We start from the raw sequence: 15,062 nt of genomic DNA on the forward strand, positions 1-15,062 counted from the left end.
ATTGCCACTCAACTTTTGCAACCCAACAGTGCTACTGATAAATATAATTGTTTGTTTGTACAGTGCTTCTACACCTGCATTGCTTGCTGTTTGGGGGTTTAGGCTGGGTTTCTGAACAGCACTTTGAGATTTCAGCTGATGTAAGAAGGGCTATATAAATCCATTTGATTTGTGTAATATAAATTGTTTCTGTTGATTTTCCAGATCTAAATGTATATCATGAACACAGATATGATTCCAAAATTCACCTCGAAAGACGAGGAGATTGACTTCTGGAAGACTCTTTCCCTCAAGTACAAGAAAAAGTAAGATATGCACAAATCATGCCTTTTATGTTACATTAATGCTATATCTAAGATCATCAGGCTTCTTTTACTTGAACTCACCAGAAACTCAGAAGTATGACAGTATGTTGGAATCCTGTGGTTTCACTATATATACCTGTACTTTAAATCCTGAGTACTTGTGAAAGGAAATTCCCCATCCAGACTTGTTACATTGACCTCATAGCCTAGCTCTCCTCACTCTTTCGTTTTTAAGAGCATTAATGAATGACTGATACAGTTTAACCTGTGAAAGTCCTTTATGTAAGACCATGTTAGGAATGTCCTTCAATACTCCTTTATACTTCCAAAGGGACAGATCTGGTTTCACATTAGAAAGTCTCTTAAGGCCTCCCGAGTGGCGCAGCGATCTAAGGCACTGCATCGCAGTGCTTGAGGCAGCACTACAGACCCGGGTTCTATCCCAGGCTGTGTCACAACCGGCCGTGAACGGGAGTCCCATAGGGCGGAGCACAATTGGCCCAGCGTCGTCCTGGTTAGAGGAGGGTTTGGATGCTTTACTTGGTTCATTGCACTCTAGCGCAATCATCAGTTGAACAGTGTTTTCTCCGACACTTTGGTGCAGCTGGCTTCCGGGTTAAGCAGGCAGGTATTAAGAAGCGCGGTTTGACGGGTCATGTTTCGGAGGACGTATTACTCGACCTTCGCCTCTCCCGAGCCTGTTGGGGAGTTGCAGCGATGAGACAAGATTGCTATTGGATATGACGAAAAAGGGGGTAAAATACCAAAAAGATATATCTTAAGTCTACACTGAATGGGATTATGTAATAGCGGTCTTAGATGTATGTTTTCTTTTCCCATCTGTGCGAGACTGGCAATGGGCGACAGACGTGACTCTGTGGTCTATTCATCACACAGCACAGGCGCACTGCTGTTTTGATACAAAAGACTGCTGATAAGATCGCAGTGGACAGCAGACACACCCAGCGCTAGGGGAAACTACACCCACTTATATGAGACTCTATGGACATTTACACCCAATGGGAATCAAAGCCACTCCCCTTTGTATCGCTCAATAAATGTGTGTTTAAGATTGTCATGAATTTAGTAGTGAAGCAGCTCCTTAGTATCAACAATAGATGCTCTTGCTTGAGGATTCCCCTAAACACTGTTGCAAAAACATTTGCCAATAGAGAGGATGCTCGGGTTCCTTGACAGGTCAGGGATATCCAAAAGGGACATTCACCTCTTGGGCAAAACAAGCAGTTCAAAGACCGCCGAGGGTGCTGATGCTGCGTTTGGAACTAACCACAGATGGAGGAAGTGGTGACCTGCTGGGGTTTTAAAGTTAAAGAGCCCACTTGGCTTTCCCCTTCAAAACACCACTGCCCCCAGGGTAGCAACACAGGACAGACAGCCCATAGCAGGAAAGTGGGTGCTGTTTCCAGGCCCCCCTTCCACCGTGTCCCACCGGTCACATGCCTGTAGCGTGCAATGCCGATGGCCCCCGGACACAGCCATTTTTAGAGCAGCTGTGTGTCCATGGCTTTAGCGGGCGGCAGACACTTACTTACATAACCCCATTCAACCCAACCCCCACCCTGAAACGCTACCCTGTCCTGGCCACATGCCCACAGTAAACAACCCAACCTTTTGGTTATTTATATAATATCTAATTTTGCTCTGGGTAGCAGACAGACAGTCTGTTGCCGTTTTGGAGAGGCCAGGGTGGACAAGTGACGTGATGTGGTGTTAGGAAAGTCAGAGGGTTCTTTGATTGGCTGGATCACGATCAAGCGTAACAGTGCAAATCCTGTGTGGGCTTTGTGAAGCGGCCAGGATCTGCGCTTTCAATTTCCACCGTTTAAATGGCCTGAAGACAGTTGTGTATGTTTAAGTACCTACTGTATGTCATGTAGGATTTTCATGTTATTAGATAAACAAAGAAGATTGGTCATTTATGTGTTGCTAGTTCCTGTTACTGTCTACAAAACAGGATACGCTTTGACTTTAAGAAGTCTTGTAGATCGTAGATACCATTCATCATAGAAGGCTGTAACATGATTTTGTGATTTCTATTTTTAAAGATATGCTCCGGAACTTTGGTGAATACTCAGTATGTTTTAAACCTCCCGCTATGTGCAGAATTACTGTCTTACCGCAATTAGCTTAGCCACAAAATCCGTAGTTTGAAAGCGACTGTTTCTCTGGAAGCTGTGCTGCGCCATTTTCCCCCATGTGGTCCAGCCTCCTAGCAATTTGAGTTCAACCAATGAGCGTCAGCCCCTCACCATATGAGTGACAGCTAGCAAAAGTCACATCATGCCACCACAGCAGAGCAAGAGAGCGAAAGGGCAATGATGTGGTGCACATAGCTGCACATGTGACGTTGTACTCAATTTTCGGGGACCACTTTTGGCTCGTGAGCTCTACTTTCAGAACTACTGGTTAAAAAGTATACAAAAGTACAGCATAGTTTCTTTAAGTCTTATATACTTAACCTGGGTACTTTTAATTTCATAGTAAAAACCAAATAAATACTAATGGACTGTTAAATAACAATGTTGTTGTACTAACCATGTCCTCCGGTGGTGTCTACCCTGTCAGTTGCCAGGAGGCCCAGGAGGAGCTGCTGGAGTTTCAGGAGGGCAGCAGAGAGCTGGAGGCAGAACTGGAGACCCAGCTGGGCCAGGCCGAGCACCGCACGAGAGTCCTGCACTCTGAAAACAGCAGGCTTAAGAACGAGGTGGACTCACTCAAGGTACACAAGAGGGACACAATACACTAGATCGGCTCCAGTAAAAAAATACATATTGTTATTGGAATGTGAGTTTATTGCATGAATTGACAAGAAAATATTTTAGAGGCGCCTTTAGCGTTCATGCTCCTCTTTTGACAACCTAAGAAACACGCCATACCCTTGACTTAATCATTTATTGATGACTATTTGAAGCTGCCTCATATAATCATGGCTTGTCCTTTATTGCGGTCTCCAGAGAGGAGGCATGTTTCGTTAGCATGTGTCTGTCAGTATTCCAACCTATAGAAGTTATTAATGACGTATCAGGCATGTTCAACAGTAAAGGAGACAGGGTTCTTAGACAGAAATCGTATCAGTCAGGCAGACAAGGAACTCTCTTTCCCAATCTTGCTCTGATCACTACTTTGGGGAATCGGCACCTGTGCTTTACTGCCCCTCGACATCCTGTTATATCCAGCTGTGGTTCATTTGCATGAAACGTATCATTCTCATACACAATGCATCAGCAGCACATTCATTCTCATGCCGTAATTAGCGCTGGGATGAGTGTGGCTCTGTGTCCATGTTCACATTACGACTCAAGCCATGCGAGTCACCCCACCGGTGATGGTGAGATTGTCTTCTGTTCTGCTTTATTTTCAACTGTCTGGTGGTTATTCCAGGCAAGAATCAAGTATTGCTTTCATGCCTTTGTTTATGGAAAATACCACAGCAATGACTGGTTTTCTCATTCTGATGCCAGAGAATGTGTCTGCGACTGTGTCTGTCACCTTGAGTAACGCCTTGTTATGAGATACGAGCTACTTGACGGAGGCTAGAATGTATGTGCTGATGAATATGTAGTTCATGTAAAACGGCATTTCAGGACAAAGCAGGATTTGTCTGGCCCAGGTTAGTGGTTAATTGATTCAGACATGACATATCCAGAAGATATAGGTCAGAAAGACTGGCAGACTCAGTCACATTTATTAAGCTGAGCTCCAGAGAGCTGGAGCAGAAGATAGGGGGTCACATCATCATCCCATACCCTGAGAACGCTGGAGTAAATGGAGCATAACGGAGTGCTCTGTAAAATAGATGACAGAATGTAGGTTACCACGGTGGTTCCCTCCACTGTTTGGGTGTGCGTGTGACTGCGAGGTGTTAGGAAAATAAAGCTTTAACGTCCTTTGCCTATTTAAAATTGTCTCCCTCCCTTTCTTCTCTCTCTCCATCTCTTGACACCCCCCCCCCCCCCCCCCCTCCAGGAAAAACTGGAGCAGCAGTATGCCCAGAGCTACAAACAGATCAACATGCTGGAGGATGACCTGGGACAGACCCGGGGCATCAAGGAGCAGCTCCACAAATACGTGCGGGAGCTCGAGCAGTCCAACGACGACCTAGAAAGAGCCAAGAGGTCAGCAAAGAGACCAGACCACTACACAGTATCTAACAGACAGATACCGGATACAGCATTAGAAGAGGAGCTGTAGAAGTTGTCATAACCTGATATTTACTGTATACTTCAGGATGTTTGTTTTGGACGAAAAAGGCAATAGTAGAGATAATATCCTACCAGTAGTACTAATCTAACAATAGATGCAAAAGTATTCATCCTCTTTCAGAACACAAACTCATACATTAACCCCATGCAGAGAGGTGCTGATGAATGCTGGAGGCTGAGATGCTTGTTGCATGTTAATTAATTAATGCATCCTAATTAATTCCCCACTGTGCTCTTCATTGGGAGTAATCGGATGACTGATGGAAAATCCCCATTCCAATTTAAACATGCCTCTGGCCCAAATGGGTCTGATTGCTGTAAATTCCCTGGCCAGTTTATTAAGTACACCACCCCGTTCACGAAAATGGATCGCTCCTACAGACAGTGAGTCACGTGGCCGTGGCTTGCTATATAAAGCAGGCAGACGGGCATCAAGGCATTCAGTTACTGTTTGATTGAACGTTAGAATGGGCAAACGACTGAGCGTGCTATGATCATCAGTGCCAGGCACGCCGGATCCAGTATCTCGGAAACGGCCACCCTCCTGGGCATTTCACGCACTACATTGTCTACGGTTTACCGAGAAACAACCACAGTCAGCGGCAGTCCTGTGGGCAAAAGGAGCTCGTTAATGAGAGTAGTGTTGTCACGATACCAACATTTTACTAACGACACCAGGCCAAGTATTACAATGCCAAGTAATTTCGTAATACCACAGGGGGAAAATTCAGTGGCCTCGTGTCCTGTTCGACAATTGTTCCCGTTTTCTAAACGTTATGTGCATGTGCTACACACAAAAACCTGTCACTGATATTCACACTTCTACTCAATACAACACATATAGCATTTAACTTCACACTGTATAATAAAATACTGCATAGAATGGCATGGACCCATGCCAAATCTTTTTAGTTTCCTGAGGGGGAATAGGCTTTGTCCACCTAATGATCTGCATGTCATTGTGGCAATAAGGGGAAAATGCTGCATGAAATCTTCTTTACTCTTCAGTTGTAACACACACACTCCCTCCCTTACACACTCTCAAACTTATAAACACACACACACCACTCTTTGATATAGTTTAGGCCTATATGAATCCTTTGAAACACGTCTCATGAGTAGCAGACCTTTTCCTTTCTTCCAGTGCCAATCAAATTTGCCTAGACCTACTGTCAAGTTACCAGGTTGTTAGCTAGCTATGATGACTGATTAATGTTGTTCTTTATCAAACCAGTAATTATCGGCCCAGGATTGGTTTTAAAATGATAACGCGAAAGAAGAAAAAAGGTAGCTCTGGTTGTATGGCTCATATTTCTTAGATAATTTGAAATAGGGAAGAGCTGTTTTCTTTGCTGTAAAGCTGCAAGCATGCCTGTCACAAAGCTGTTTTTCCTCTCCAGCACTGCTGCATGACAGTAAACTTGCAAGGCTGACTCCGCTCTCCGCGCTGCTCCAATGTATGAAATGTACAAATGTAACAACAGTAGACTGATCCGTGTCTGAATCCCTGCTCGCCTTCACAGATAAATTATATATTTTTAAACTGATGGAGGAATAGACGAGCAGGATGAGAGGCTGTAGAGAAGCGAGTGAGGGCTGGAAGGGGATGGGGCTGGCTGATTACAGCTGCCACACGTGATACGCGCATGAAAGTGACATTATTGAACCGGCGAATGCTAGTTGCTGTTGCTTCAAAAGTTCTACTGAATTTATAGACAAAATGTCAGTATCATATGAAATGGTATTCTAAAATGTTGGTATCGTAAGTATCGTGACGTTTTGGTACTGTGATGTTGTTCCGCATTATGGGGTATTGTGCGTTGATTGCTGAGGAAATAACATGTAAAAAAATCTATTTTAGAATAAGGCTGTAACGTAACAAAATGTGGGAAAAGTCTAGGGGTCTGAATACTTTCCGAATGCACTGTATATGCTCCCAACAATTTAACGGGTAAACCTAACAACTTTTAGCAACTCAGTGCCTTCTTACGTCATGAACACTTGAACCAGGGAATGTAGACAATCAGTGAACATAGTAAGGGTCATACTAAATTAGAGTTAATAAGGGATTAAAAAGTATAACTGTTTAAAAAAAACAATAGTTGAATTATATGGGACTATTATTTACATCATATTTCAAAATGATTCATTATTGTATGATACATGATATTAACGTCATGAATCGTTGTTTCATTTAATTTTTGTTTCATTGTTTCCATTTCATGTAATCTTTTGGTTCAAACAATGCTTAATAAGCATCATCGACATGTGGAATATGATATGTGCAAGCTGGTAAGCTGTGGAAAGAATATGTCCATTCAGCAGACATGTTAATTTAGCACTGACCTCTGTTAACCAAGAACAAAAATCATGCATCATTTAGTCAGAGGCTCGATTTATGTTTGCCCAGTTTGTCCACGAGAGATTAATTTAGCACTAAATAGCAATAATGCATCACGGTGGAACACGGGTATCAGTGTATGTTTCAGCATGTGCCTTTTGTGTACAGAAGCCAAGAGTCCACTGAACAGCGTTTTCCTTTGAATTAAATTATTTGTTTATTTCTGCAGGGCTACAATTGTGTCCCTGGAGGACTTTGAGCAGCGTCTGAACCAGGCTATCGAGAGGAACGCCTTCCTGGAGAGCGAGCTGGATGAGAAGGAGTCCGTCCTGGTCTCAGTGCAGAGATTGAAAGACGAGGCCAGAGGTGCTTATTGATCCGTTTTCACTCAAACCCCTGCCTGTCTTCACTCATTAGAAAATTAGCTGTTCCCTTTTCTCTTTCATCTTCTCAGTGATATGTGTGAAATGAATAGAACCCATGTACTCACAGCATTAGCATTGCTTACAGCCACAAATTATTGTTGGGAGAGACTATCGCACCATTAACCTCAATTTGAATGTCTGGTCTGACTTCGTCTTAAATAGTCTGTCTGTCTGCTTGTCTGTCAGACTTGCGTCAGGAGCTCGCCGTCCGAGAGCGAAGTACGGACGTAACCAGGATGTCGGCGCCCACCTCACCCATCCAGGAGGACAATGACAAGATGGATTACTCTGTCCAGGCCTCACTGTCTCTCCCCGCAACGCCGCTCGCAAAGAGTCTGGACAATGCCTTCGCCAACACCACAGGTACCCTTTTGCTCTGACCTCAACACTGTCTCCTTTTTTATGTGAAGTATACTGTATGTCAATGACTGTTATATTGGGGAACGTACAATCACGGGATAACAAAATGGACGAGCTCCGTTCGAGACTATCCTATAAATGGGACCTGAAGAACTGTAATATCCTATGTTTCTCGGAGTCGTGGCTGAACAAGGACATGGATAAGATACACTATATATACAAACCCCTTCCAATTAGAGGATTCGGCTATTTCAGTACACCCGTTGCTGACAGGTGTATAAAATTGAGCACACAGCAATGCAATCTCCATAGACAAACATTGGCAGTAGAATGCCTTACTGAAAAGCTCAGTGATTTGACGTGGCATCGTCAAGGGATCCCACCTTTCCAACAAGTCAGTTCGTCTTTCCCACAGTGACCATACGTACATATCCCAATCAGAAGCCATGATTTATAGGCAACATCTGCAATGAGCTAAAGGCTAAAGCTGCCGCTTTCAAGGACAAGGACACTTCTAAGAAATCCTGCTATGTCCTTTTGAAAAACCATCAAACAGGCAAAGCGTCAGTACAGGACTAAGATCGAATCATACCACACCAGCTCTGACACTCGTCGGATGTGGCAGGGCTTGCGAACTATCACGGAATACAAAGGGAAACCCTACCGCCAACTGCCCAGTGACGCAAGCGAAATGCCTTCTATGCTTGCTTCGAAGCAAGCAACACTGAACCATGCATGTAAGCACCAGCTTTTTCAGACGACTGTATGATCACGCTCTCCCTAGCCGATGTGAGTAAGTCCTTTAAACGCGTTAACATTCAGACGGATTACCAACACACGTACTCAGAGCATGCGCTGACAAGCTGGCAAGTATCTTCACTGACATTTTCAATCTCTCCCTACAGGGGTCTGTAATACCTACATGTTTCAAGCAGACCACCATAGTCCCTGTGCCCAAGAACTCCAAGGTAGCCTGTCTAAATGACTATCGCCCCGTAGGAGTCGCATCCGAAGTCATGAAATGCTTTGAAAGGTTGGTCATGCCCCCATCAACACCATCATCCCAGACACCCTGGACCCACTCCAGTTTGCATACCGCCCCAACAGATCCACAGATAACGCAATCTCTATTGCACTCTACACTGCCCTTTCCCACCTGGACAAGAGGAACACCTATGTGAGAATGCTGATCATTGACTATAGCTCAGTGTTCAACACCATAGTACCCTCCAAGCTCATCACTAAGCTAATTACCTGAACACCTGCCAATACAACTGGATCCTGGACTTCCTGATGGGCCGCCCCCAGGTGGTGAGGGTAGGCAATAACACATCTGCCACGCTGACACTCAACACCCCTCAGGGGTGCGTGCTTAGTCCCCTCCTTTACTTTCTTTTCACCCTCGAATGTGTGTGGCATGACTCCAACACCATTCTTAAGTTTTCCGACGACACAACGGTGGGAGGCCTGATCACCGAAGACAGTGGGGCAGCCTATACGGAAGAGATCAGAGATGCCAGGACAACAACCTCTTCCTCAACGTCAGCAACACAAAGGAGCTGATCGTGGACTACTGATCGCTGGAGGAATGGGAGGAAGGAATGTACATGAATAATGGTCTGCATGCCATTGTGGCAGTAAGGGGAAAACACTGCATGAAACGTTCTTTACTCTTCAGTTTACACCAGCGCACACACTCTCCTTCCCTTACACACACACTCCGTCTCCCTCTCTCTCATAAACACACACACACCACTCTCTCTCTCTTCCGGGATGCTGGCCTTCTAGGCAGAATTCCTCTGTCCAGTGTCTTTGTTCTTTTGCCCATCTTTACTTTTTATTGGCCAGTCTGAGATATGGCTTTTTCTTTGCAACACTGCCTAGAAGGCCAGCATCCCGGAGTCGCCTCTTCACTGTTGACGTTGAGACTGGTGTTTTGCGGGTACTGTTTAATGAAGCTGCCAGTTGAGGACTTGTGAGGCGTCTGTTTCTCAAACTAGTCACTCTAATGTACTTGTCCTCTTGCTCAGTTGTGCACTGGGGCCTCCCCCTCTTCTTTCTATTCTGGTTAGGGCCAGTTTGTGCTGTTCTGTGAAGGGAGTAGTACACAGCGTTGTACGAGATCTTCAGTTTCTTGGTAATTTCTTGCATGAAATAGCCTTAATTTCTAAGAACAAGAGTAGACTGACGAGTTTCAGAAAAAAGTTATTTGTTTCTGGCCATTTTGAGCCTGTAATCGAACCCACAAATGCTGATGTTCCAGATACTCAACTAGTCTAAAGAAGGCCAGTTTTGTTGCTTCTTTAATCAGGACAACAGTTTTCAGCTGTGCTAACATAATTGCAAAAGGGTTTTCTAATGATCAATTAGCCTTTTAAAATGATACACTTCGATTAACTAACACAGCATGCCATTGGAATACAGGAGTGATGGTTGCTGATAATGGGTCTATGTACCCCTATGTAGATATTCCATTAAAAATCAGCCGTTTCCAGCAACAATAGTCATTTGCAACATTAACAATGTCTACACTGTATTTCTGACCAATTTGAAGTTATTTTAATGGACAAAAAATGTGCTTTTCATTCAAAAACAAGGACATTTCTAAGTGACCCCAAACTTTTGAATGGTAGTGTATATGTACAGTACCAGTCAAAAGTTTGGACACACCTACTCATTCAAGGGTTTTTCTTGATTTTTACAATTTTCTATATTGTAGAATAATAGTGAAGACATCAAAACTATGAAATAACACATGGAAGTAACCAAAAAAGTGTTAAACAAATCAAAATATATTTTAGATTTTAGATTCTTCAAAGTAGCCATCCTTTGCCTTGATGACATCTTTGCACACTCTTGGCATTCTCTCAACCAGCTTCATCTGGAAGTTTTGAAGGAGTTCCCACATATGCTATGTAGTTATTTGCTGCTTTACCTTCACTCTGCGGGCCAACTCATCCCAAACCATCTCAATTGGGTTGAGGTCAGGTGGTTGTGGAGTCCAGGTCATCTGATGCAGCACTCCGTCACTCTCCTTCTTGGTCAAATAGCCCTTACACAGCCTGGAGGTGTGTTGGGTCATTGTCCTGTTGAAAACAAATGATAGTCCCACTAAGCGCAAACCAGATGGGATGGCGTATCGTTGCAGAATGCTGTGGTAGCCATGTTGGTTAAGTGTGCCTTGAATTCTAAATAAATCTTTGACAGTGTCACCAGAAAGCATCATCACACCACCTCCATGCTTCACGGTGGGAACCACACATGCAGAGATCTTCCTTTCACCTACTCTGCGTCTCACAAAGACACGGCGGTTGGAAACAAAAATCTTAAATTTGGACTCATCAGACCGTGCGTTTGGCTCAAACGCATTAAGAAGGAAAGAAATTCCACAAATTAACATTTAAGGCACACCTGTTAATTGAAATTAATTCCAGGTCCTCTTGCTCAGTTGAAGCTGGTTGTGAGAATGCCAAGTGTGCAAATCTGTCATCAAGGCAAAGGGTGGCTACTTTGAAGAATCTCAAATATAAAATATATTTTGATTTGTTTCACACTTTTTTGGGTTACTACATGATTCCATATGTGTTATTTCATAGTTTTGATGTCTTCACTATTATTCTACAATGTAGAAAATATTAAAAGAAAGAATAACCCTTGAATGAGTAGGTGTCCAAACTTTTGACTGGTACTACATATCTACCTCAATTACCTTGTACCCCTGCACAACGACTTGGTACTGGTACCCATATAGCCAAGTTATCGTTAGTCATTGTGTATTTTTTATTACGTGTTCCACTTTTCTATTATTTTGCTATTTTCTTTCTCTCTGCATTGTTGGGAAAGGTCCGTAAGTAAGCATTTCACTGTTAGTCTACACCTGTTGTTTACAAAGCATGTGACTAATAAAATGGGATTTTGATTTATATATTCTATTCCTTTTCCAGAGTTGTCCAATGTCCTTGGTAACTCGCTGACTCCCTCTGCTAGAATATCAGCCCTCAACATCGTCAGTGACTTGCTACGGAAAGTGGGGGTGAGACATACATCTTTCTATTTGCACACATTCGCTATTTACTGTATACTCTGGTACACTAAGACTGTGTCTTATACCATATATCGACCTCTTGCTAATAGTGGAAGGCCTATATCTTTTTGCATTCTCTACGTCCATCTCAGGCTCTGGAGTCTAAGCTGACAGCCTGCAGGAACTTTGCCAAGGACCAGAAAGCCAGGAACTCTTATGCCATCACGGAAAACGGAAATGTGATCAACGGCAACACAGCCAAGTTCTCCCATACACTCCACACGACATCGTCATACTACGACAAAACGTAAGTCGAAGCCAGATTCAACTACACTCTCTGTGACTCTCTCTCACACACACACACACACACACACACACACACACATTGCTCATTTGTGAGGTACAGGAGATTGAAGGTATGGTTTTCCGAGAAAGCCACTTTGTAAAGGACAACATTTCTTAGATGTCAAATCTTTGTTTTGGTTATAAGCCTAATGCATTAGTCATTTTCTCGATTTATTGTTTGCTGTGTTAAGACCCCTCTGGTTTTACAGTTAGATTTCTTAATGTTGATGTTGATCCATTTGACAGTAGAAATGTGTATTTGAAATGTGTTGACGTTGGAGGAGTTATGGAGGTTGACAAGGTCTCTCAGATCCATGTGTTTTTCCCCAGCAGGAGAGAGAGGGTCATATTCCCTGCATTCATTCTGGGTAATGATCTTCCTCCTCTCATGATGAGTGTGGGTCACCTGCATGCTGTTTGATTAACAAGCCTCCCTACTTTTCTCTTGTAGCGCTGGGGTAGAATCACTCACTGTGGGGTTAGATAACTGCTCTGGGTGGCGGTGCATTTCTCTGCTTCCTAACACTGCTGATATACAGTAGATGTATCTCCTTCCCATTTAATATATCTGTATATCTGCTGGTGTGTTGGTAGCTTTCATGGTAGTGTCTTCTTTGGATCAATAATCATTTCGGGGGGATATTGATTCTCAGTTTTGTGGTGTGTAGGAGAAAGCATGTACTGTAGTGCAATGGAAAGTTGGTTGTGGTACACTTTTTGAATTTTGTGCTCAATTGTTGTCAATTAACTACAAACTACTGCATGTGAACAATACATTTTTGCAGCTGATTCTAAAGTTAAAAGTAACCTTTTCCTGTTCTTATGTAGCCGGTGCTGTCCTTCTGTTTTTCCTTATTGATGTTGTCTTTCAAGGTATGAATACTATGTCCCCTGTAGAGGTGGTGTGACTGTGTGTAGAGGTTGTAGTGCCATGGTGTTGTTTCTACTGTGTGAGGAACTATGGATATGAGCTTGACTGAGCATGTTGAGCAGGACATGCTCACAAGGACCGGGTTTGGGTTTCACCGCAGGGAGGAGTAGAGAAGCTATAAATATAGCTCTTTACTAAAGAGCACACTGTCACTGTGCCATACTATTCAGAGTACTAGCTAGCTAAATAGATAAGGAATAGGATTCCAGACACGGGAGTTTGAAGTGGAGTACATTAATACACAACACACCTTTTTAGAATTAACTTTTTTTTAAAGCAATTTTTTTAAGGAGTGGGGCAGTCCCACTTCTTTCGCCCACTCCTTTTGTCATTTTTTTTAGCTCTATTGTAGAGAGATTTCAGTGGAAAGATGGGGGAGCCAAAGGGCAGTGGGCTGGATTCGAACCCATGCCGACTCTGGAATTTACTTTTTTTATATGGTCAAAACTAGGTTGAACAAACTCCACTAGGTATTAAAAGAGAGGGGAGGGAGCATGTGTATGGTTTTACATTTGACTGGCAATACCTAGGTATTAGGCTAGGCAGATTTTATGTTTGCTATGCTAATATACCTGTTTTACCACCGCATAGTATGAATCCAGCAAGGTTCATTTTGTAAGTAGCAATAAGTGAGATGTTGCCTAACCGTCAGTAGACCAGACTAACCCATGTTGTGTTTGTGTTTACAGCAGGGCGGTGAATGGCCTGGACCCTGGCACACTGACAGCCATCACAGCACCCCCCTCTCCCTCCCCCCCTGACCTACTGCCTCTCATTGTGTGATGGTGACAGACAGTACCACTGCCAAGCCCCCCCCGCCCCCCCAACACCTTCCTCCTCCCTTCTGCCAATGGACAAGAATATGTCTTAAAACAGAAAACATTGTGTTGACTTTCAAGTAAGGACATAAAAATGGCCGGCACGATTAAACACTTTTCACATACTGTAATACTGGCCCCTCTTTGCAGTCACTACATATTAACAGGCTGTCTTTGTGTCATTCTGACCCTTTAGTGCTTGTGGGGCTATTGTAGAGGAAACGGTGAGGGATTCAAATATATATTGAGTTTACAAAACATTAAGAACACTTCCTAATGTTCAGTTTTACCCCTTCCCTTTTGCCCTCAGAACAGCCACAATTAATCTGGGCATGGACTCTACAAGGTTTCGAAAGCATTCCACAGGGATACTGGCCCATGTTGACTCCAATGCTTCCCAGATTTGTCAAGTTGGCTGGATGTCCTTTGGGTGGTGGACCATTCTCGATATACATTGGAAACTGTTGAGCATGAAAAACCCGGCAGGGTTGCAGTTCTTGACACAAACCGGTGCGCCTGGCACCTACTACCATACCCCATTCAAAGGCACTTAAATCTTTTGTCTTCCCATTCACCCTCTGAATGGCACACATACACAACCAATGTGTCACTTGTCTCAAGGCTTAAAAAAAACGTATTTAACCCTTCTCCTCCCCTTCATCTACATTGATTTGAAGTGGATTTAACAAGTGACATCAATAAGGGATCATAGCTTTCACCTGAATTCACCTGGTCAGTCCATGTCATGGAAGGAGCGGGTGTTCATAATGTTTTGTACACTCCGTATGTTTTATTTAACTGTTGCGATTTGTTAGTGCGTGGCAAGAGATACTATACCAGTTGAGAGACTATAGATTAGCCAGAGTCAGAAGAAATAAGATGCACATGTCTGTATTACTGTATCTAGCAGCTTTGCCTCAGGCTGTGGAGAGACCCTATCTCCTGCAACTTTCCATCTGTTATTTTCCATTTATGAATGGGAAAACTACGGTTAATGACTTGGCAGCTGGCACAGGGGTGTAGATGTGTTTAATAGCCTGGAATGATCCTTCACCACATGGACCTGCTCCTAACAAGCTGACATATTGCCCATCAATAATTGATGGTGGTTTAAATATCCTACGGCAACCTCATCTGCCTTTCTGACCTTGAGTTTAATTCCAGTAACCATTTGAAGAATCTAATATTTTACAGTTTTGTTTTATTTGTGTGTCTGTGTTAAAATTGAATGGAAACGTGTTGGCTTAAACATGTTCTAAAGGGATGATGAAGGAAATCCTCCTTGTCTCG

General features: G+C 43.3%; 1 protein-coding gene across 2 annotated transcripts; it reads left to right on the forward strand.

Annotated features, from left to right (window-relative positions):
- Window positions 1-211: 211 nt before the first annotated feature.
- LOC120029994 (nuclear distribution protein nudE-like 1-A) lies at window positions 212-14,134 on the forward strand. 2 transcript variants are annotated; one of them, XM_038975312.1, is made up of 9 exons: window positions 212-305; window positions 2,892-3,045; window positions 4,293-4,441; window positions 7,099-7,235; window positions 7,481-7,657; window positions 11,599-11,687; window positions 11,831-11,985; window positions 12,357-12,391; window positions 13,644-13,727. In XM_038975312.1, exons 1-9 carry the CDS (start codon window positions 220-222, stop codon window positions 13,652-13,654), a joined length of 993 nt encoding a protein of 330 aa, XP_038831240.1. In that variant the 5' UTR covers window positions 212-219; the 3' UTR covers window positions 13,655-13,727. The 2 variants fall into 2 exon arrangements, with proteins under 2 accessions (XP_038831240.1, XP_038831239.1); XM_038975311.1 differs by lacking the exon at window positions 12,357-12,391 and having other exon boundaries at window positions 13,644-14,134.
- The last annotated feature ends 928 nt before the right edge of the window (window positions 14,135-15,062 follow it).

The sequence above is a fragment of the Salvelinus namaycush genome, chromosome 35 (assembly GCF_016432855.1).
Source record: "Salvelinus namaycush isolate Seneca chromosome 35, SaNama_1.0, whole genome shotgun sequence".
NCBI lineage: Eukaryota > Metazoa > Chordata > Actinopteri > Salmoniformes > Salmonidae > Salvelinus > Salvelinus namaycush.